This window comes from Paroedura picta, chromosome 9, assembly GCF_049243985.1.
Source record: "Paroedura picta isolate Pp20150507F chromosome 9, Ppicta_v3.0, whole genome shotgun sequence".
In the NCBI taxonomy this organism is placed as follows: Eukaryota; Metazoa; Chordata; class Lepidosauria; order Squamata; family Gekkonidae; genus Paroedura; species Paroedura picta.
Window position 1 is genome coordinate 20,640,256 of NC_135377.1, and position 21,348 is coordinate 20,661,603.

At 40.5% G+C, this 21,348-nt stretch overlaps 1 protein-coding gene across 7 annotated transcripts in view; it reads right to left on the reverse strand.

The window, feature by feature from the left end:
- The window catches only part of VPS13B (vacuolar protein sorting 13 homolog B), a 383,695-nt gene that overhangs the window by 253,828 nt on the left and 108,519 nt on the right, over positions 1-21,348 (reverse strand). For all 7 annotated transcript variants that reach the window (XR_013234028.1, XR_013234030.1, XM_077351820.1 and 4 more), the window contains exons 18-19: positions 20,938-21,072; positions 19,589-19,762 (exon numbers count right to left, since the gene is read on the reverse strand). Coding sequence is in view for 5 of the 7 variants with exons in the window: in XM_077351820.1 (XP_077207935.1) it covers positions 19,589-19,762; positions 20,938-21,072 (309 nt within the window). In the remaining 2 variants the exon portion in view is untranslated. The remainder of the gene's footprint in view (positions 1-19,588; positions 19,763-20,937; positions 21,073-21,348) is intronic.

Consider the following 21,348-nt stretch of genomic DNA (forward strand, 5'->3'; position numbering starts at 1 on the left):
TCTAATTGCAGGCTTGAGTTTTGGGTCCAGATGTCCAGACGCTGATGCTGGAGGTGGGGAGGCAGAGAGGAGGGGGGAGACCTATTTCAATATTACAGTATGCTTGCATTGGCTTCAACCATACACCTGATGGAAGAGCACTGCCTGATCGGACCCGGATCTCTGCTAGCAGCTCATTTCACTAGGCTGGCTCTTTGGGGCCAGGGACCACCAACAAATTGCATTAGCCAATCATAATGCTCTTTGGGGGACATATGCGAAGAGGGAGTCCCTCAGATATGCAGGGCCTAGACCACGTAAAGACTTCTTACATGGAGAATCAATAATAATACCAAACTGTTTATTTATTTATCCATGATTGGATTTACATGATACCATCTCTCCAAAGACTCTCCAAAGCTTACAATAACAGCATTCATAAGATAATAAATCCCCAGTAAAACCCCACTAACCCTCCAAGAATGGCAAAAAACACCCTCTATCTCCAGAGCAGACCAAAGAGGGTGGGGAGCAACAATGTACATGCCCTAGCCTGAGAGGGGGCCACTTTGATCTTAACTATATATTTAAAGATGAGCATCAGTTGTCTTTTTTATTTATCATTTATTTATTGTATTTATATACTGCCCTCCCCAAAGGCTCAGGGCGGTTTACATGAAACAAGAAACTATACGGGTAACTCCATTTGTAGTAGTAATGAGGTGATAACAACAATAATATTAACATAACAACAATAAGATTAAAGAACGGTGGAAACTGCAAAGAGCATCAGTTCAACTCATGTTGAGGCCCAGTGGGTTCGGTGAATTTGTAGTGGTCATCGTAGGGGGGAGGTTTGGGGGCCAATGGGAAGCAGTTTATTCCTTTTAAAGGTTTATTTTTCAAATGTTTTGTGGGACACAACAGCCAGGTCACTGTTATTTACTCAAAAGGAGACTAGTTTTTTCCCCAGGTGTGTGCCTTCTAGACAAGGGTTTCATATTCACACACAATTATAAATGCATACAATAATAAAACAAAACATTTGACATAACATTTGGGAAGGATTGTCTTGCATTCAGGGCCATCTTTCTTTTGGGTCACTATACTATCTCATGGGCAGGCTGGATGCGAAGTATAAAACTTTCACCTGCAAACTTCTACCTGCAAAGGCCATTTTACGTTACCCTCTGAGCATTAGCAGAGAACAGATGAAACGTTTACTTTACCAGGTTGTAATTTTCACTGCTATCTTGTGGATGAAACTGTCATTTCATCACAATTCCCTGCTTTCATTCAGTGAGCAGGGGAACCTTATTAAGCTTATTCCGCAGCTGTAATGGAACATGAGATACGAGTGCAAGATAACATTTAACTGCTATCAGTTCTGCAAGCAGTTCATGCTTCAGGAGAGGAGCGTTACCAGATCACTCGCTCCCAATTGCTTTATAATGCCAGATGCACACGTACACACTCAAGTTTAACTGTTAAATGCCAGAACCTAATACAAATTTTTGAAATGCCTCCTCCCTGATAAAATAATAATCGATTTTAAAAGTTTCTTTTCTTGCAAAAAGTAGTTCTCAGAGAATATATTTGAAACAAGTTAACAAGTTATTGACGAGTACAAACAGACTGGTTTACACCACAGCTCCGATCCAAACACGACCCCCTTCCAGTTTGGAGAGCCAGTTTGGTGTAGTGGTTAGGAGTGTGGACTTCTAATCTGGCATGCCGGGTTCGATTCTGCACTCCCCCACATGCAGCCAGCTGGGTGACCTTGCACTGATAAAGCTGTTCTGACCAAGCAGTGATATCAGGGCTCTCTCAGCCTCACCTACCCCACAGGGTGTCTGTTGTGGGGAGAGAAATGGGAAGGCGACTGTAAGCCGCTTTGAGCCTCCTTCGGGTAGGGAAAAGCGGCATATAAGAACCAACTCTTCTTCTTCTTCTTCCCCACATAGTCGTAAGATGTGAGTGCTCCAAGAAGGGTGTAAATATATGCAGACACACAATTTACGAGATCCTTATCTTAGAGAAAGCACACGCTAAAAGGAGAGGTCACACGTGGAGCTCTACATGGAGCACCCACATCTTATTTTATTTTAGGTATGTGCAACTGTGGAGTGCCATCCATGTTGCTCCTCCACTTCGCAAAGCCTATCAACACCTGGCAAATCCGCCAATCAAATCATGGTCTTCCATCTCATGAAGCTTTTTCCTGCACCAGTTTAAGCTCCAGTGAAGATATGCGTGATCGCATTGCACATTCTGTATTTTTGCTGCTACAGACTCTTCTACAATTTGCCAACATAAATTGTACATTCCGCAGCATGAATAAACGATATATCATTGACCACTCAGAATACTTATTGCGCAGTTTAAGGCAATTAGTCAAGTGCTGTCAGAGACGGATTCACTTGAGCAACCCCCAAGTTTCTCAGAAGATCAAAGATAGCCAGTGTAGCATTTAGCCCTAACCAGATCCAGATTCACACTTTCGATTAGGTATTTATGTCAATTTCGTGACTACTGCTTTTCCAAATCCATAAAGAATAAGAGTGCTTTTGTTTTTTTACTAATATTTGTTTAATTAAGTTAATTAATTACAGCTTAACTAAAGTATTTTAACTAAAGACCTCACACAGCTTTCAAAGTCGTCTCTGTAAGTTAATCCTCTTTTTTTTTTTTTTAAAGCTGGCACGGAGGATGAAGTCAATAAATTGTCAATTAATAACATGCTTACTTTGATGGCTCTTCAAGTAATTTACTTTCATACCACTTCATAAATTTCCTAGCACAACTCCTGGAATTTTGACTGTAGTACCTCTGCCATGGGAAAATTTGGTTTAAATCTGCTCTGCTGCCAATAAACCAATAAGACTAACAGGCTGATAATCCTCCCACACGGCACTGTTTAGGTGTATGCAGTCAACCAGTGAAAGTTTAATTTGTTCCGCTAATGGCACAGAAAACGACTTGGAGTTATTCCCTGTAAGTCTAAACTTCAGCTTACTCCTATCATATGGTCAAAAACCTAAATCATTCAGTGCTTGGTAACTTGAGCTTTTTTATCTTTCTCTTGATCCAAAGCATAACAAGTAGAATGAGTACTACAGATAACCCAGATTGAATTGCACTATCAGTAAAAAAAAACACTTGTGATGTACAAAATCCCTAAAAAGTATGTATCTGCTCGGGCTGCTATAAAATAAGAACTGTTTTCCTTAATAGATTTTTTTACTATCATATATTTCAATACTTGAGTTAAAAATGGGTGGCAGCTAATAAATTTTTAATATATTTTCAAAATCTGTTAAGCATTTATTGGGCGGTATGACCACCCTCCCAAAACGGCCGATGATGAGCCTGGAGGAGGTGGGGAGGGGAAGGGCCCCAGGTCGGCATGTGGACAGCTATGTTTCCCAACCCCTTCTGCCATGTCTCGAAGCTTTAAGAATGTTTCAGGGGTTTCTCAATGGTAAAAACGTTGAGAAAGGCTGCCCCGGGGGCTATCAAGAAGCCCTTGAGCATCTCAACTGTGAGGACAGTGACATACAGAAAAGACTGCAGTGAACGGTAGGGCTGTACCAAAATCAAGTCACTAATCACAAACGTCTAGTGCAGGGGTAGTCAAACTGCGGCCCTCCAGATGTCCATGGACTGCAATTCCCATAAGCCCCTGCCAGCAAACGCTGGCAGGGGCTCATGGGAATTGTAGTCCATGGACATCTGGAGGACCGCAGTTTGACTACCCCAGGTCTAGTGGTTCTTTTAGCTCATCTAGCAGCAGACTGCCAGGGTCTTTGAGTTCCCAGATACATATGGTCCCTCTGCTAAAGATGCCAGGCTTTGAAACCAGGAATGTATGACTGCATTGAACAGCCCCTCCTTGAACAGACAACAATACAAAGCAGATGTGGTTTTAAAAATGCTTATTACTACTCCCAAAGACCTGTTTATGGGACACTGCTCCTTCTGTCTCTCTGCATCCAGTCTACGTTATTATGACCCCTGCAGCAGATTTTTTTTTAATGTTGGAAATCCCACAACACAATATGAACCAGTTAGAAAGTGGAAGAAGTGGCATTAAAAAGGTCAAAATGGTCTGTGCAGAGATACATTTTTTTGAAAATTCCACTTAGTTAATAATTTTGTTATTGAAGAAAAATTGTGTGAAGTGTTAGATGAGCTGGTTTTTTTGCATGGGAGAATATTATATAAGCAAACCACCCGCCGGTACCCTAAAGCTGCACAGTCGATTCTCCCACTGAAGAATCCTACCACCTAATTTTCCTACATGCACAGGTCAGTCTTTAAAACTAGTAATTTCAAATATTCATCTTGCAGCATCTTTCACTTCCTGGCTATTACAATAGAGTAAGGAAACAGATATCTTGGAGGGTCATGAATTTCCAATTAAATTTCATAATGCTCAGTCTATTAACATGCAGTAGAAGGGAAAGGACTCACTTCTGAAGAAGCAATCTGTCAACCACTATTATGGAAGACTTTTAGATCTGTTTTTTTCTTCCTCTGATTTTCTACTTGTACCAATACTCTGTACCAGGGATTGGGCCATGGCTTCATGATAGACCATCCACTTTGCTAGAAAAAGGTCCCAAGATTAACTCCCCAGCATAGTTCAGATGGCGATGAGACCCAGGTTTGTCACTGCCAGTCAGAGAAGGGAATACTGATATTGACAGACCAATAGTCAATGTAAGGCTGCTTGGTGCATTTCTGATAGATTTCTGATAGATTTTAGGACAGATATGGAGTTGGATCCAACCAGTTTTTCAGTTGGTGAAAAAGGAAGGACCAAGCAAAAGCCTACACTGGGTATTGTGGGAGCCTACTTAGATGCAAACCATGTAGCTGTACCAAGGAGGACAAATTAAGCAAAAAGTTGCATGACTACAACCTGTAGAGTTTTTCATTACACTAAACACATTGTTTAGAGAAAAAGTACAGATTTTTCATGAACTGTAGCATTAACTTACTTTCAGAATGTGCCACTGTACTTACCAAAAGAAAAAGTTTTTTACTCTTGCACCAAGCATTTTAACCAGCAACTCCACACTGTTTGTATATGTCAAAAGTGACAACTGATCTGTTAAACTAGAGTGCAGTTGTGCTTAAGTTACTAGAATAATCGTATGGCTTTTGACAGTCATGTATAAAAAATAAAAGACAGAGAAAATATAGTATGGCCAACTGGATCTTGAAACCATAAACCAAGCAAGTTCACAAATTCAGAATTTTACTATGGAATAATAAAGCTGGGTAAGTAATTAGACTGATCTCATCTCCCTGAAGACCAAAATGTAGATAAAAGGTAGTGGCTGACTAGTCACTGGAACATTTTCCAGCTGTTTAGAGCAAAAACTTTCAGAATATATCCATGCATCTTATTTTCCCAGGATTTCAAAGTCCACATGCAGGCTGCTGCTCAGCTATTATAAATGAGTAATTCAAGTAGGGCACAACTGCTTCTTGTATTAACTTGATAAAGTTGTTCAGTATAAATTCATTAACATTTTGGGTTGTCATCTGTGACAGACTGCACTTTTTAAAAGCTTCGAAGTGCTGTGTAAACAGATAAAGCATTGTGAAGAGTAAATTCTTCACAGAGTCAGAAAGCCTTGAGTGACAGGCTGTTCCAAGAGATTTGATTGGTTAGCATCAGCTACTCAGAGAAATACTTCTGAACTGGATGGGGGCAGTCATAGCATCCCTTTGACTTGTACTTGCATTGTATCATATTTTATTGATAATGGAAAAAACTAAGGGAACATATCTGCTATTTTATTCATGTGGATTTTAAACACAAAGAGTTCTAAATATATTTCAGAAAGCTTCAGATAATAATATATAATATCTTTATACACAAAAGCCTTACTGACGTTCCAACGACATGCACCTCTGATTGGTCCTCACCAGAAAAGGAATCCTACAGCAGGATGAGAGCTCTCTCCGACTGAGGGCCAATCAGAGACTCTTTCCTTCCCACTACTGCTGCTGCTGCTGCTGCTGCTGCTGCTGCTGCTGCTGCTGCTGCTGCTGCTGCTGTTCCTCCTCCTCCTCTGTTCTCCTCCTGCTTCATATCAGAAGGAAGAGCAATCAGGAGGTGAGTCTGGGAGCTGGGGATGGCCATCCAACCACGCTCCAGCACCCTTGCCCAAGCATCCTGGCTGTAGAGTCAGCTTGTGGGTGCTGTCTGCCCCAGCTCACCACCTGGCTCAGCCTACTCTTTGGGAGCAGGGGTACTAGACCAGTGACCGAAGGTCAGCAGGACTTGTGGAGGACGACTGCAGCACGAGGGCCTTCTCGCGATGGGAAGCGCCTGCAGGTGCCATCCAACCTAGCTAGCTGCTTGGCCCTCCCTGTTCTGCCCCTTGTTTCATGGCCTCCTTGCTGCCAGGGTTTGAGGGCTTGTCCAGACACCCTCCACCGTGATCACCCCATGCTCTCCAGCCTCCTGCCTGCCAAGATAACTCAAAAGGATTGTCCAGTCTACCTCGCTGCCTTGCCCTCCCTCTTCTGCAGGAGTGGGGGGTGCGAGGGCAGAGGGTGGAACACAAAAGCCCAACTAGCAAGCCCACATGCCCTGCTCTGCAGGGGGCCTCCCACCCTCTGCCTGCCTTTCTTCGGCCCATTTTTAAAACACGCTTTGAGGAGCACAGCAGCCCAGCCAGTCAATTCAGTTGACTCACCCTTCTATGGTCCCCACTCAGCCTTCTATGGTCCTTTTTTAAATTGGGCTTTTCTACTAGTAATATAATATAAAAATAACTTTATTCTCATAGCCCAACCTTACCTAACAAGATTATGGTGGGTGACAACAAAATCAGGACAATCAGTACAATCAATCATCAATCAATGAGTTATAAAGCATAAAACATTCATTCCAAAAATTAAGTTAGGTTTAAAATTAGCTAACTAGGTTAAAAACCATCTCTTTATATAAAGTCCTTCTGAGGGGAAGGGGTTGGTTGGCGCTTGAGTAGATTTCTTCAAGATCCATCAGGTTTTCAGATAGCCCTATTATGCACGCACTGGATAATACACTTTCAATGTGCTTCTGCAGCTGGACTTCCTTGTGTAGAACAGGATAATCTGATTCTAAAGTGCATTAAAAGTGCATTATTCAGCATGTGCGTAATGGGCCACAGGGAGGCCAGTATTTCGATGCTAATTTTCTGGCCTCAACTTATTCATTCATCTATTCTGGAGATGAATTCTGCCTGAGGGAGCCATTATTTATAAAAAGAAACTACATTAAAAAAGACCTCAAATGAAATAAAACAAAAATTACAGCAATTAAGCCTATCTTTAGTCTTTTGAAACAACCACCAGTAAAAACGAGTAGTATAAAATTAGCATAAAGCAGACAAAACACAAACTGCACAAAAAAGGGCAGAGACCACTGAAACAAGGTAGTTATTCAGACATTCTGGGACTAAACCGTGGGGCACCTTAAAAGTACTTTGAATTATGCCCCGTAATAGCTGGCCAGCTAGTGCAAATTTTTTCAGCACAAAAGTGATACAAACCTGGGTCCTGCCCTCAACAACAACTTAGCTGACACATTTAGAACTAACTGGAGTTTCTGGACAATCTTCAAATACAGCCCAAAATAATGCCCATTGCAGTTAAGCTAGCATGGATTTGATCATAATCACCCAGCTACTTCATGACACATTATGCTGTGCATGTTAAGTGCCGTCAAGTCGCTTCTGTTTTGCGGAAAGCCTATGAAATAATGACCTCCAAAACACCCTATCATTAACAGCCTTGCCAGTCCTTGCAGAATGAAAGCCAGGGCAGAATAGCCTTGGTTTACTCATTTTAGCTTTCAGAGACAGCTCAGGCTTGTTTTGATCTTGAACCCACTTATCTGTCTTTCTGATAGCCAGATTATGAGAGCATTATGTAGTATGTGAACCATGACATACTGGTATACTTGGCAAATATTAATTGCCAAATGTATTTGTTGCCTAAACCCAAAGGCTTAATGTTAAATCTACAAACACCCCTTTAAGAAGGCTTCGTTAACAGAAAAATATCCTTCCAATAGGTCAGCTTCACAAGTTTTGTAACGATTCCAAGCATTAGCAACCGGCAAGAACCTTCTGCTTATTCATTTTCAAATACATAAACCTCTCCTTGTCCAGCTACCAGCAAATGTTTGGGGTTACAAAGGTATAAAATTTTCATACTCTCAGCAGTTAGCCTTGAGCACTTCCTTTCTTTCTCAATGGAAATAATCAGCTATCTATTACAGAATACACTCACAGCTGGAAACTAAATTACAGCACATACAATTCATGCACAGCTGCTTGGATGCCAATATATGGACAAGTATGTACCAAACGAGCAGTGGTTTCCTAATTTAGGGGCAGTTATTAACAAGCAGAAAGAGCTCAGGGAATTTCTTAGCAGTCTCATCCCTAAATCCCTCCTCGGATACTTCTCTCTCACACATATACTTTACTTTGCCTTTAAAAAGCAGTTCAAAGACTGAACAAAAGGGTTGGACAGCCACAACATGGTTAGCTTTGGTAACATTTCCCATGGCTGGCACAAGCTTGGAAAAATTTGAAGGGTAGCACAACCACTGACTGGGATATCTGAAAGGGAGAGATGCAGGGGGGGGGGGCTAGTCATGCAGGGAGTTGGGCAGGTCACCGCTGATACAGCCTATTTGTTGAGGGGGAATGATATAGAAAGGAGGGGCCTTCAGCCAATCACAATCCCTCAATCCCTCATTGAGGCACAGTTCACCGGTTCACCGAAATTATAACATGCACGGGGGGAGGGGGGGAAATTGCCCAAACTTTTCAGGAAAAAAGTAGTATTAAAATGACAGGAATGGGTTGAGGGGAAATGATGATGTATGTTCCAGAGAATCAGTTACTACCCTACTGATACGATTTTAATATGATTTTGTTGTGAGGCAGAAAGATAAAAGTCATAATTATAAGAGGGCTCATAGCGGCTTTCACTGGCCCTGCCAATCGCAACATGATTATCGATCCGATTCTCAACAATTGGGCCATAACCTTGAATACAGTCAATGCTTGCTTGTCCTTGATTAGCTGCTTGTCCTTGATGAAAGGCCACTGCTTTCAAAACATAAAATGTTCAACAACCAGATGCTGTATCAGTTTCAAATTGGCTCATAAGACAGCACTTATTCCCTGTGCCAGAAAGGTAGGGCTCCTATCTTTTGAGATGCACACTTGTTATTTAAGAAGCAAAAAAGAAAACACACAAGAGGCTCACCTGTCCATTGGTCTTGCGGTCAAATTAAAAATGTGGGATCTTCACTTTACTTTTATTGACCATGTGCAGTCACTTAGTAATCAGTACATTTTTATCCTGTACTGAGGACTGGGTGGGGTGTCCCTCCCCCACTCCAATAATACCTCCATATGCCTTGCTGAAGCCCTAATTGGACCTTCACTGGGGGACCCAACAACCAGGTTGAAAGTAGTGTCTTTTTCCCCACAGCCCAACTGAGTATGAAGAGAAAGAGCAGGTAGCAAATATAAACAATGATGATGGCAGGGACAAGGCACTAACTCTTCTTCCTCAGCTTAGCTGGCTCATGGGACCATACACCACAGAGCCTTGCAGAGCCAACAGTTGAAACATCGGCAGTGCAGCCTACTTCCAGGGGTTACTGCCAAGGTACAGCCCCAGGTGGAAGAGGGCAGGACCTGCAGGAATGGTGAGGGCCCATTTAAACCGTCACAATCCCAGGCAGAGGAGGTGGTGGTTGGAGGTGATTACTTCTTTCCCAAAACTAGTTGGTGGGGGGGGGGGAAGCATTGGGGACATACTTACAGAAGGAGAAGAAAGAAGGTGAATATAACACTGCCAACTACTACATCTAAGTCACTGGGGATCTATATACCCGATCCTCTACCAACTGGGGGAGAAGAGGATGTTCCAGCTGTCATGCCAAGCCCTACCCTTAGTTTTAGAGCATCTCCAACTCAGCTAAGCCACACTTCTCTGACCAGCCTCCAAGGAGCTCGAGGCAACATTTATCAGGCTCTCTAACTCCATTCTACCTTCATAACCATGCTGTGAGGGAGTTTAGACTTAGAGAAAATGGTTGGCCCAGGGTCACCTAACAGGCTTCATGACACAGTGGGGATCTGGACCTGGCTTTACCAGATCCTAACTCCACACCAGGTCATTCCTTGCATTGCTTCAGGATCATGAGAGTAAAGCAAATTCTGCTACTAAGGAGCACTGTGGGATAACTATCCCCCTCTTTTTGGGGGGTAGATTGATGGGTCACTTTATTTTGGTAAAGGCTACCTAGTCTTTGAAATACTGAAAAGCAAGCATTATTTTCAAAGGATGATCTGTATGCAGTTTGGAGGGAAATGGATGTTGTAAAGATGTTTATAAAACAGTTGCAGAACAAAATTATAGCCTTGTTCTCCACTTTCACTCTAAAAGGGTTTGTGAAAGACTTTTTCTTAGTTAATGATAATCTTTCTAGGTGATACTTGATATTAAATAATATAGGGAGATTGGTTTACCAATGAGACTCAGAGTTCTTTAACCTCAGGATGAATTTTCCATTGCGATGAAAGTCCAGCTTATCTGCCCCAAACCCCAGTGTGTTCAGGGAGTTTCAAGGATGCTGGGCTCATTTCTCCAAAACACTACCTCAACATGCCTATGGTGATGCACTTCTGTGTAAAGCTGATAATAACCAACAAGCTGCTTTACCTGCTGCTATTTTTGTTATAGAGCCTCTTGAGGCACAGGGTGGTAAGGCAGCAGACATGCAGTCTGAAAGCTCTGCCAATGAGGCTGGGAGTTCAATCCCAGCAGCCGGCTCAAGGTTGACTCAGCCTTCCATCCTTCCGAGGTCAGTAAAATGAGTCCCCAGCTTGCTGGGGGGTAAATGGTAATGACTGGGGAAGGCACTGGCAAACCACCCTGTATTGAGTCTGCCATGAAAACGCTAGAGGGCATCACCCCAAGGGTCAGACATGACCCGGTGCTTGCACAGGGGATACCTTTATTTTTGTTATACTCAGGAAAACACTTTGACAACAATTGTTCCTGCACTGAGAGTATGACAACAAGAAACATTCACATTAAGTTCTTATAGATATCAAACAGGGACGCAGGTAAACCCATTTCACACCAAGCATCACCTGCCCTCCATCCCTCCGTATGGCAGGAATAATATAAGATGAAAAAGCATATATTCCATTTACACGCTGCACTGTTGTAATTCAGCACAATGGGCAACGGAATGTGCCTCACATTTGATTCGTTGAGAATCCTGATGACACCCTCTAAGACAGGAGTAGTCAAACTGCGGCCTTCCAGATGTCCATGGACTACAATTCCCAGGAGCCCCTGCCAGCGAATGCTGGCAGGGGCTCCTGGGAATTGTAGTCCATGGACATCTGGAGGGCCGCAGTTTGACTACCTCTGCTCTAAGAAGCCTTGCAGGACAGATGTACAAGTTCTGCCAGGGTTGCATTGCCACGTAACTATTAAAGAGCAGAAGGATCCTGCTGAGCTAGACACTGGTTTCCCATCCAAGCACTAACCAAGATCAGGCATGTTCAATATAGTTTTAGGACCACTCACATGGGTTTGTTGCATTTCCCTGTAATTAAGGGAGACCTTTTAATACCAGAGTAAATATTCATATGAAATTTAAATGCAAGAAATGCCCTTTGGCCACCCGAAAAGAATGCATGCAGGCAATGTCAAACGTCAGGCACCTTGAGTTTTATGTTTCACGTAGCTGATCAAAAAGCTGATCACAAAACACTTCATGAAACGCGGTGAGTATATATCAGTATTGCAGACATTGTTTCTGTGCCTGACAGCCATTATAGTCCATATTTCTTGAGACGCAGATTTGAATATGAAAAGCTGTTTCTAATTAGGTGCGTCTTGGCTACAATACTGGAGAAGCTCCCATTCAGTTTGGAGGGGAAAAAAGGTCTTGAGAGCTTTTAACTTCCATCTGCTTTCACGCGAAAGATGAGTAGAAGAGACTGTAGCTGTTTACTTTCTGTTAATGTTTAAACTGGCTTCAGTGTCTCTGACTGCATTTAATCCCCGCGATTTAAGTGCTTCATATGGTGATGGAAACTGACCATTAGCAAGGAGGAAAACATGAAAGCAAATGCCAAAGCATTCATAACAAATATGGCTGCGTTTGACAAACTTGCGATGCGTGTGTTTGCAGAACACTTAAGCGGCAATTCTCCACTCAGTTATACCTGTGTAAATATTGTTTAAGCCCCTTCGACTTAATTGCACCTAAATGGCACCCTATTGCACCCATGGTTTTTAAGTGTATTGCCGCGACAAATAAATAGAACCGTGTATTGCCACCCCCAAGTTACTGTATTGAACACAAAGATAAGTACGGCATTGTTCGCATGTATTATATTTACACTCCACCCTATAGCAAAGTCATGGAGGGCCTTGCATAAATAGTTTAAAACCTACATTTTTGAACGGGGCAGGAAAAAGAACAAAGAGATATAATTGTACTCAGTTTTGATCTGCAACTGTTATTATAGTGAAGAATTACTTCATTACATCCAAATGGCTTTGCCAGCAGTAGAATCTCTTGCTTATCTTTTCGGGGGGGGGGGGGGGGGGAGCTGAATTGTTCCTTGAAACCAGATATCTTCTCTCACTTTTTCTAAGATTATTCACTCCGTACTGTGTCAAAGCCTTTCGGAAACAGAAATCTAACACAGTCATTGCTATGTTAACAACAACAAGCCTTTAATAGCATATAACATTGCTATGTTAGCAATTCGCAAAATTAATTTACCTGCTAAACAAGGAATTCAATTCTTTTTAAATTTGACATTTGCTCCGAATATATAGCATTTTTTCTTGCAAAATTCAGACACTGCACCCTTTAGACAAAAAAATTCTTCAACAAGCTGATGAATAAGCAACAATATATTTTGGTTGTTCACTTCCATAAAGATGCACACATTTAACAAGTATCATTTTGATAATTTATAAGCAAGAGGGAAGAGGAATCTCCTGTGGACATATATGAAGACTAGCTAAAAGTCTGCTTGGTGTGTGAAAATTTTAAAAAATTATAATAATCAGAAGCTTTAGTTTAGAAGCAAATTTGTGGATGCTGTGATATTTGAGGAAGTATCCCAGGTGGACCTGGATATATCAATAGTTCAATTTTGGTACCAAGACAAATTGAAATGCTTTCCAGTTCTTTATACTGGCTTATTCTGCTGATAATTGTCAATGTATATTCACCTCCATGTAGTTACTGCATCCTGGAAATTATCACCGAAGAAACCTTCTCTTAATTGCAGCCCAGAGCCTGCAAAATGGAGCTGTTCCTCCAGGCATTTGGTTGAGGTTGACCAAACTCACAACTTCTACTGGGCCCCAAAAACCCTTCCCCATAAACTCTGAACTTACTGAGCATGTGATAGGTTAATGTTGTTCAACCAGTTACTGAATATATTGGAACCACTGTTATTACTGAGATTACTGTTACCACTGTTGAGATCCCACCAACCAAGGGGTCAGACAAGGATGTACATTGGCCACTTGCTCATTCAATCTCTTTATGAACAACCTAGCTCCTACCTCAAGGATTATGGGTGGCCATTTCCCTAAACTTGGTCCTCACAACATTCATCTTCTACTCTACACAGGTAATGCCTGCACTCAGTTGGGCCTCAAGCACCTTTGGCTACATTTGTAGGATATTGTAATTCCAACCTACTCTGAAAAACTGAAAATTGTGGTGTTTTCCAACACTTTATGTGTCTTTAATGCTAAACCATAGCCCAACTGCTCTATGGAATTCCTATTTGGATTAGTGCTTTTAATCAGAGATATGATTCAACCATTATATTCTGGGCATTCTAAATTGTAATGGATACACAGCTATGTGCCTGGACACCAATCTGTGTCTCTTAGAGATGAGGACATGTATCCAGACCTTAAAGTTCTGGTTCTGCATCCACTTTTAATCAGAATACCCTACCCACATATCTACTACATTCTCTGATACTTACACTAGTAACTACTCATATCAAATTTTAGGGGAAATTAGACGGACAGGTACCACTTGATTCAATTTATATGCTTGAGAGACATCAATCCTTTTGCTTGCTGCACCAGTGGTTAAAGGATATTGATAGATGGACAAGTTTTCCACTGATATTTTAGCCCATATTTTAAAGTGCTTCAAGGGAAGGGCTTCAGAGTGGGTAGTGATCCCACCATGTTTGTCAGGATTTTTTCTCCATGTTTGTAAACGGAGTGGTTAAGCAGGGAAAGAGAGATAGCTGTGTTCTTAGGAACAGAGAAATATATGATAAAGAACCATAGTTCATGGGAATAACTTCCTCCTCCCATAAAACTACTGCCGTTTCCTGATCAAATTCAGATTGTCTGATATCTCAGCAGTTGCACCTACAGAAGAAACCCGGATATAATATGCCCCTCTGTGAGTTAGAATCACAATGAGGGAGTAGGGTAACAGATGAAACACAGAAAAGGAATTGCTTCCCACTTGGCTTTTGGTAGCTACATCACGAAATTTCATAACCCTAAAACTGTCACAGAACTTTATAAGCCAGCAGATGCAGAAATGATTTGGGGCTGAACAGGGTTCTCTGAAGTATCAAAAGCCTTCTTTACAAAGTACAAAAGAAATCACTTACACTTGTAGAAACAACTTAAGGGAGATTAGATTCCTTTACATTAGCTAAATCTTTTGAACAGGTATAATTTAAATCTTATGTCTGTTATTGTTTCTAAATCGGCAAGATTTTACTTTTTAAAGTACTATATTTATCCACACCCCATATGTTCCTCTTATTTAATCCTTATAAATCTAAAATGCTGAATTTGCTGTATCACAATTTCCATAGGAACAGAACATTACATCATAAATACAGAACTATGACTTCACCACAGGATCTGGCAGGAGGAGAACCTGCATAGCATCAGGAAAAAAAACAAACCCTCCTCTCTCATAAAAGTATCTAATAGCAACTCTCAAACACAGACCCCAATATAGAAATGTACCATGGCAAAGTGCAATCTTAAGCATATAATAATCCAAGAACTCCTCTTTAAAAAGTATTCTCTTAAAAATTAGACATTATTAATTTAAGATGAATTCCAATGTTATAAGTTTTTAAATATCCTGAACACAGAGTACCTCAGATATTACCTCCCTCACATACCCACTCTTAACAGCTGAGATTGTAGAGAGATTGGTTCCATGGTTAGGATTTCCAACTTCCAACTGTGATTGGAGGATACCCCCCCCCCCGGCTGGCCTCCAGAAAGCAGTTCCCCTAGACCAAGTGGTAGCTTTGGTGGGTGAATTCTAATGCATCACATTCCGGCCAAGCTCCTCCTTCCACACACTCTGCCCTCCCCAGTCTCTACCCCCCTCCCCAGGTCTCCAGCTGTTTCCTAGCCTAGTGCTGGCAACCCAATAGACTGTGTTAGTTCAGAAAATTGATTTTTTAAAAATATAGTGGCAAATCTCCTCTCCAAAAAAGCCTATCAAGAGATTTCATTAGAGTTTTAAAAGGTGTGTTAAGACAAAGTATTTCAAGAGAAGGCTAACTCTAGCCCTATTTCTTTTTTAATTACATATTTCAGCATTCTCTCTCCATAATTGTTTTTTCTCATTGTGTTCTATCAAATTTGGGGATATATAAAAAAGGTTGATATAGTATGAATGTTTATATCATTCCTTGATAACTGATGTGGCATAAAAGATATTGAGGAATGTTATAAATAAAGAAAAGCTACATCAGACAAATATTTAACTAAAATGCTTCTTGATATGATTTTGACTCAACAAGTGCAACCATTTTAATTATTGTCTATTAATTTTTGTTGCTTTAGACATAAGTACTTGCTTAACTCTCTCCCTTGAAAATGCCTCACTTTCACTGCATTGTTTCATCCTCCCCCATACAACCGAATTAAATATATTTCTAAATAGAAATAAATAAATCTAGTGCAGAGCATAATAGCTTTATGTTTTTCTGTTACCAAACATTTAAAGATAAAGTAATGTTTTCTCCCTTGAATATAAAAGGGATAAAAATGTTCTGTGTCACACAAGAAATTACTTGCAAGGTTGAGTTTTGGCAACTATTACAATCTTTTTTAAAATTATTCATATTAAGATTAAAGACCACTTTGTTCCTCTTATTCCCACAACTGGCTGGTATGGTAAAGAGATCAATCCCCTACTTTTATATGTAACATCTTTAACATTTGCTCTCTTTTTCTGTGCCTGTGATTAAATGTAACATTTTGAAATCCCAAAGTTCTGAGAAAAGCATAAATCCTTGTCTCACAGCTGCTGTTTGACTCTGGAAACACATGCATTTTCTTTTCAAGCTTCAGCCATCACAAAATCCCACTAGACTTGAGCTGGAGAACACCTGTATCTCTTCATTTAGCTCGAATAACAGAGTATAAACTTCAAAATTACAAAAATAGATGCTAAATTCAGCTGTAGTTACATTTTGCTGCTAATTCCCGTGAACAAAAATGCTAAGAGCATGAAATCATTCAAGCAAGCTCTGTCATCAGTAGGATAAGGTTTTTTTTGTGTGTTTTTTTGGCACCAGGAACCCAGTGGGAAAATGATAGAAAACTGGCAACAATTATAGATAAAATACAAAGTTCAGTCCTCAGGGAGAGAAGAGGAAATGGAATGATAGATGGGTATCATTTTTATACTTTTATATTCAAATCATAAATGTGAATTGACTTTAATTACTATAATATTTTTGCTCATTTGTGTTTGCGTAAAACTTTTAAAAACTTCATTCCACAGCATAAATATTTTGATCACGTGTGCTTGTGTGCATTACATGTTTCGTTTCTAAAACAAAAGACACCATTAAAATGAGAACTCACTGTTTACATTTCAGACTGTTAACAGGAATGGTAGCCTGGGTCTGAATTGTGAATGAGAAAAAATAGCAACTTCTTTTAACCCTCTTTTGAACTTCCAGCCCAAAAAGTGAAGCTGCAAACTTGCCTTTGGGGGTGGGGCATCCCTTCCTTTCCAATTAACCCCACTGAACAAAATTAACCTTTACAAAGTATGGAAGTATCAAATAACGTTGTTGTTTCTGCAGAAAATACAGTGCAGTGCTTTTCATACGCGCTGGCGGGGGGGGGGGGGGAGAGGAAACCTCACACAAAAACACCAGCATGATTTTCATAAAAGTTACAAAAAAGCTGCGCACTTGTTTAAGAAAGGAAGGCAAGCTGGCACTCTGCAGCTGAGCAAAGTCACTTTTTTATCACCCCATGGAATAAATTGACAGCAGTGCTACTACCCTCATGACTTTTTCAGTTAAAGCTTTTTTCCCCCCTTACTCTGTTTAAGACAACAGATAATGTCAAACTGCAACATTCCTAACGAAATATGTCATCAACACTAGTCTGCACATTAGTGTACAGTCGAGTAGTAATTTCTTTTAAGCCACAGAGCACTCCCATTATATAGACTCGAGGGTTAAGAAAATAGCTTCACAGATGAAACCAGAAAGCATGACATAATTCTCAGACGAAGAGATGCTTTATACTCCACCCCACCCTCTACTACATGGATGATGTCTCGATAGAAAATATATCAGCGCTGCAGCACTCAAAAGTTGGGGAAGCATCCATGACTGCAAAACCACTCCCTGCCCTAGAGTTATGCTACCGTTAAATCATGTGCACTGAATTTGATCACTACACCATAATTTTTTTAGCAGGCAACGAGCTGCAAACAATCAGGGGGTTGGGGGGGGGAATCTAAGCAAGACACATTAATTCTGCTTCCCATGTATAAGAAGCCTTGGGCTGGATCTTAAATGTAAGACATGGCATAGTGAACTGAATTCAGGAGGGATAGTGGACAGAAACAATCTTCCTGCACCACTTGCACAAGTGCTTCCATGCACGTGAGATAACGAGACAAAGTGGGGAACAATTCCCAGTCTTCAGAAGTAACTATTAGGAGAGAATGAGAGGCAGCGGTGGGAAGAGCAAAACTGTCTTCCATGAATTTTCTTTTTGGTGGGTCTTTAATATTCAGCTGCAGATGGGTTGCAAGGCCATGGAGGGAAGAATATGCCGCTTTTTTCTACCCGAAGGAGTCTCCAAGCGGCTTAAAATCGCCTTCCTTTTCCTCTCCCCACAACAGATACCCTGTGAGGCAAGTGAGGTTGAGAGAGCCCTGAAATTACTGCTTGGTCAGAACAGCTTTATCAGTTGTATCAAGGTCACCCAGATGGACGCATGTAGGGGAGTGGGGAATCAAATCTGCCTCGACAGATCAGAAATCCACAACCCCTAAACACAACACCAAGCTGAAGGAGAAGCAGGGTGTGGTGGGAGGGGAGGTTCTGGGACACTTGAAAGCCTCTACCTATAGAGAAAGTGGCTCAGCCGATCAGACATGTTTCCAAATACAAGATGTACTCAGAGTGTGTATAGGACTTTATTATGGAGCCACCATAGATGCTAAAAGCAAATAGCCAGATAAATATGATGTGTGCCTCTTTCCCCAATGCCTCTTGGAGCATTTTGACAAGGGGCAAAATTCAAAATTGCAAAGCAGCAACAGGAAAGTTCTAATATCTAAATGAGCTTATCCAGAGTTCAAAAGAGTTCATAAGAATATTTCATTCATTCAGAATAACCTTTAATTTGATTTCATTAAAATGTTAAACTGCTGCCATCTTGAAACAAATATTTCAGACAGCAGAAGTGACCACTGTCTCTATACAGAGACCACACAGACAGCATAATTAGAATAAAACTATTCTTTGTCAAATGTGCGTAAGAAAGAAAGTGGAATAATGGAGAAACTATTTTTGTAAAACACCCTTCTACAATTGCTTTGCTCCCATTTCAGTTTTCCAAATGGATTGACAATGGCTTGGATGCCATGAAACATAAGCATAAAGATACTTTCCATAGGGTAGTTTCCTGCCCACCACTTTCCCCTGGTAGCCTTGGCATCTCCTAATGAGATGCAATCAATCAATCAATCAATCAATCAAATAAATAAATAAATAAATAAATGCTGAAGTGCATCTAACATCAGTAGCCTTTTTTCTTTTTCTTTCTTTTATTGAGGTATTGGTCTTGCTGGGAAACACAGAAGTATAGAGTTGGAAGTGATCTCACTGGCCAACCCCCTGCACAATGCAGGGAATTCACAACCACTTCCCACCTAACTCCTCCTGCAGTGACTAGAGGGCAAAAACCCTCCAGAGTCACTGACCAGTTTGGCCTAATAGAAAATTCCTTCTTGACATCATGGTGATTGGCATTACTCTAGGTATGTAAGAAAAGGCCACAATGGCCAAGCACTGGCTCATTCCTTCATGACCTCCCTCTCATGAACTGCCCAAGGGGAGAGTGAGAAAAACCAGCATCTGGGACTATGGATCTAAACCACTGTCTGTTGATACAGGGAATACGTTCAATAAATACATTCAATAAATACATTATCTGCCAACTTAATGTGGGTCAAAAAGACATAATTTTTAAAAAACGCACTCACCTGAGTTATAATTGTAGTCCTTATGCTGAGGGACTTGAATTGTGAAGGCTAACAAATCTGGAGCGAGCAAAGACTCTGGCTTTCGGCTTTCATTGAGCCATTTGCTGCTGTGTAAGTCCCTCGTATCAGATGGCCCTTGAATTAAAGGGATTAGCTTCTCCTTTCCACCGTCACCTAAATGCATCATTAAAACATATTGTATAATTCAATGAATAACATGTGCAGTACAAGATGCATTGTATTAAAGATGTAAGACAATACCATCTATTACGTCACAGGAGGTTAAATAATTCCCGTGTCAATAGTTCCTCGAGAAATTACTCAGATTCCATTTTCATGAAGGATTCCTTGATTAGTATGCATAGGCTAACCTTAATGCTTCCACACAGCTTTATTCTTGAGCAATTCTTCAGTACTATAATTTGGCACAAAGCAAACAGCCAGAAGGGCATTGCACCAGACAGCAAGCCTAATCATACCAACTTTTCTTGATTTTAAAGACATATCTTTCCATACATCTTCTTTTGTACCAGATGGCTTTATCTGTGCATTGCCTTTTTGCCATGCAGCGCAACCCTCTATCTGGTTGCAATTAGAGTCCTGGCCTCGTGTACCGGGGCCTTAAAGGGAAATCAAGAGCAAGAGCTGCAAAATATACCTAAGGAATAATTTCAGCTGGTGGCTTATTTTAAAGTAGCCTTGTTTCTGTTTCTACTTTATCCAAAAAGAAGTTTTATCCACCAGTGGATCGATCCATTTTTCTCTATTATTCTGTTATACTGGTATCTATCTTCAACACAATTCAATTTGCATTAGGAGATAAGGGCTTCAAGGTCTCTAATATATTTTAACAACAAAAGAAACACATCTAAAAACAGAAGCATTTTATTGCTTGAAGATTTTATTGTGTTAGTATGTAAAACGTTAAGTGTGACTACAAAGCTTGACTAATAGATACACATGTCTCAGGGACAGCTAAAGAAACCAGTTCATTTTTTTTCAAATTCAGGCTTAGCCTTTATTATGATATTGCATTCAGTTGTTATACTAGATTCTTAGGAAAGTAGATTTAACCATGAAGCTCTTGATTTTAAGCTGCACTGGTTTCAAACCTTAAGGCCCGTAATAACCAAAATGCTTTAATAGAGTTTCTTATTTTCACTATTGATGATGCTATGCTACATCATCCTGGCTCATTTCTAAAAAACAAAACAAAACAAAATAATAAAATACACCTCTTATTCATAGGAACAATGAGTAAATTCTTGTTTCAGTAACTCTCCTTGTAAAAAGCAAGGCCAATTCTCCTACACAGGCCATAAACTTTTACATGGTCCAGCTGCACATACCTGGGGCTTTGGCACAAATTTTTATTGATCCCATGGTCCCAGAGGCACATTTGACCAATGATGTGCTGCAGTACTTCAATTCAACATTCTGGATTGAGCCCTCAAGAGTTGGCAGGGGATTCTTAGATTTCACACCTAATAAAAGAAAACTGCAAATGTACTAGCCTGCTGAATTTAAATATTTTTTTATTTTCTTTCACTGAAGCATTTAAATTTAATTATACTTTAATCATCTGCTTTAGATAGTCTTATGATATATTTGTGATGATACTGATCTTTTATACTCTGGAATTAACCTCTTTCTAGGAATATTGTGATAAACTCAAATAAATATACAGTATCAACGCAAAACTGTTTTCTTCAAATGAAGATAATTGTGAAAACACGTGAAACGTTACATTAATTAGGTAA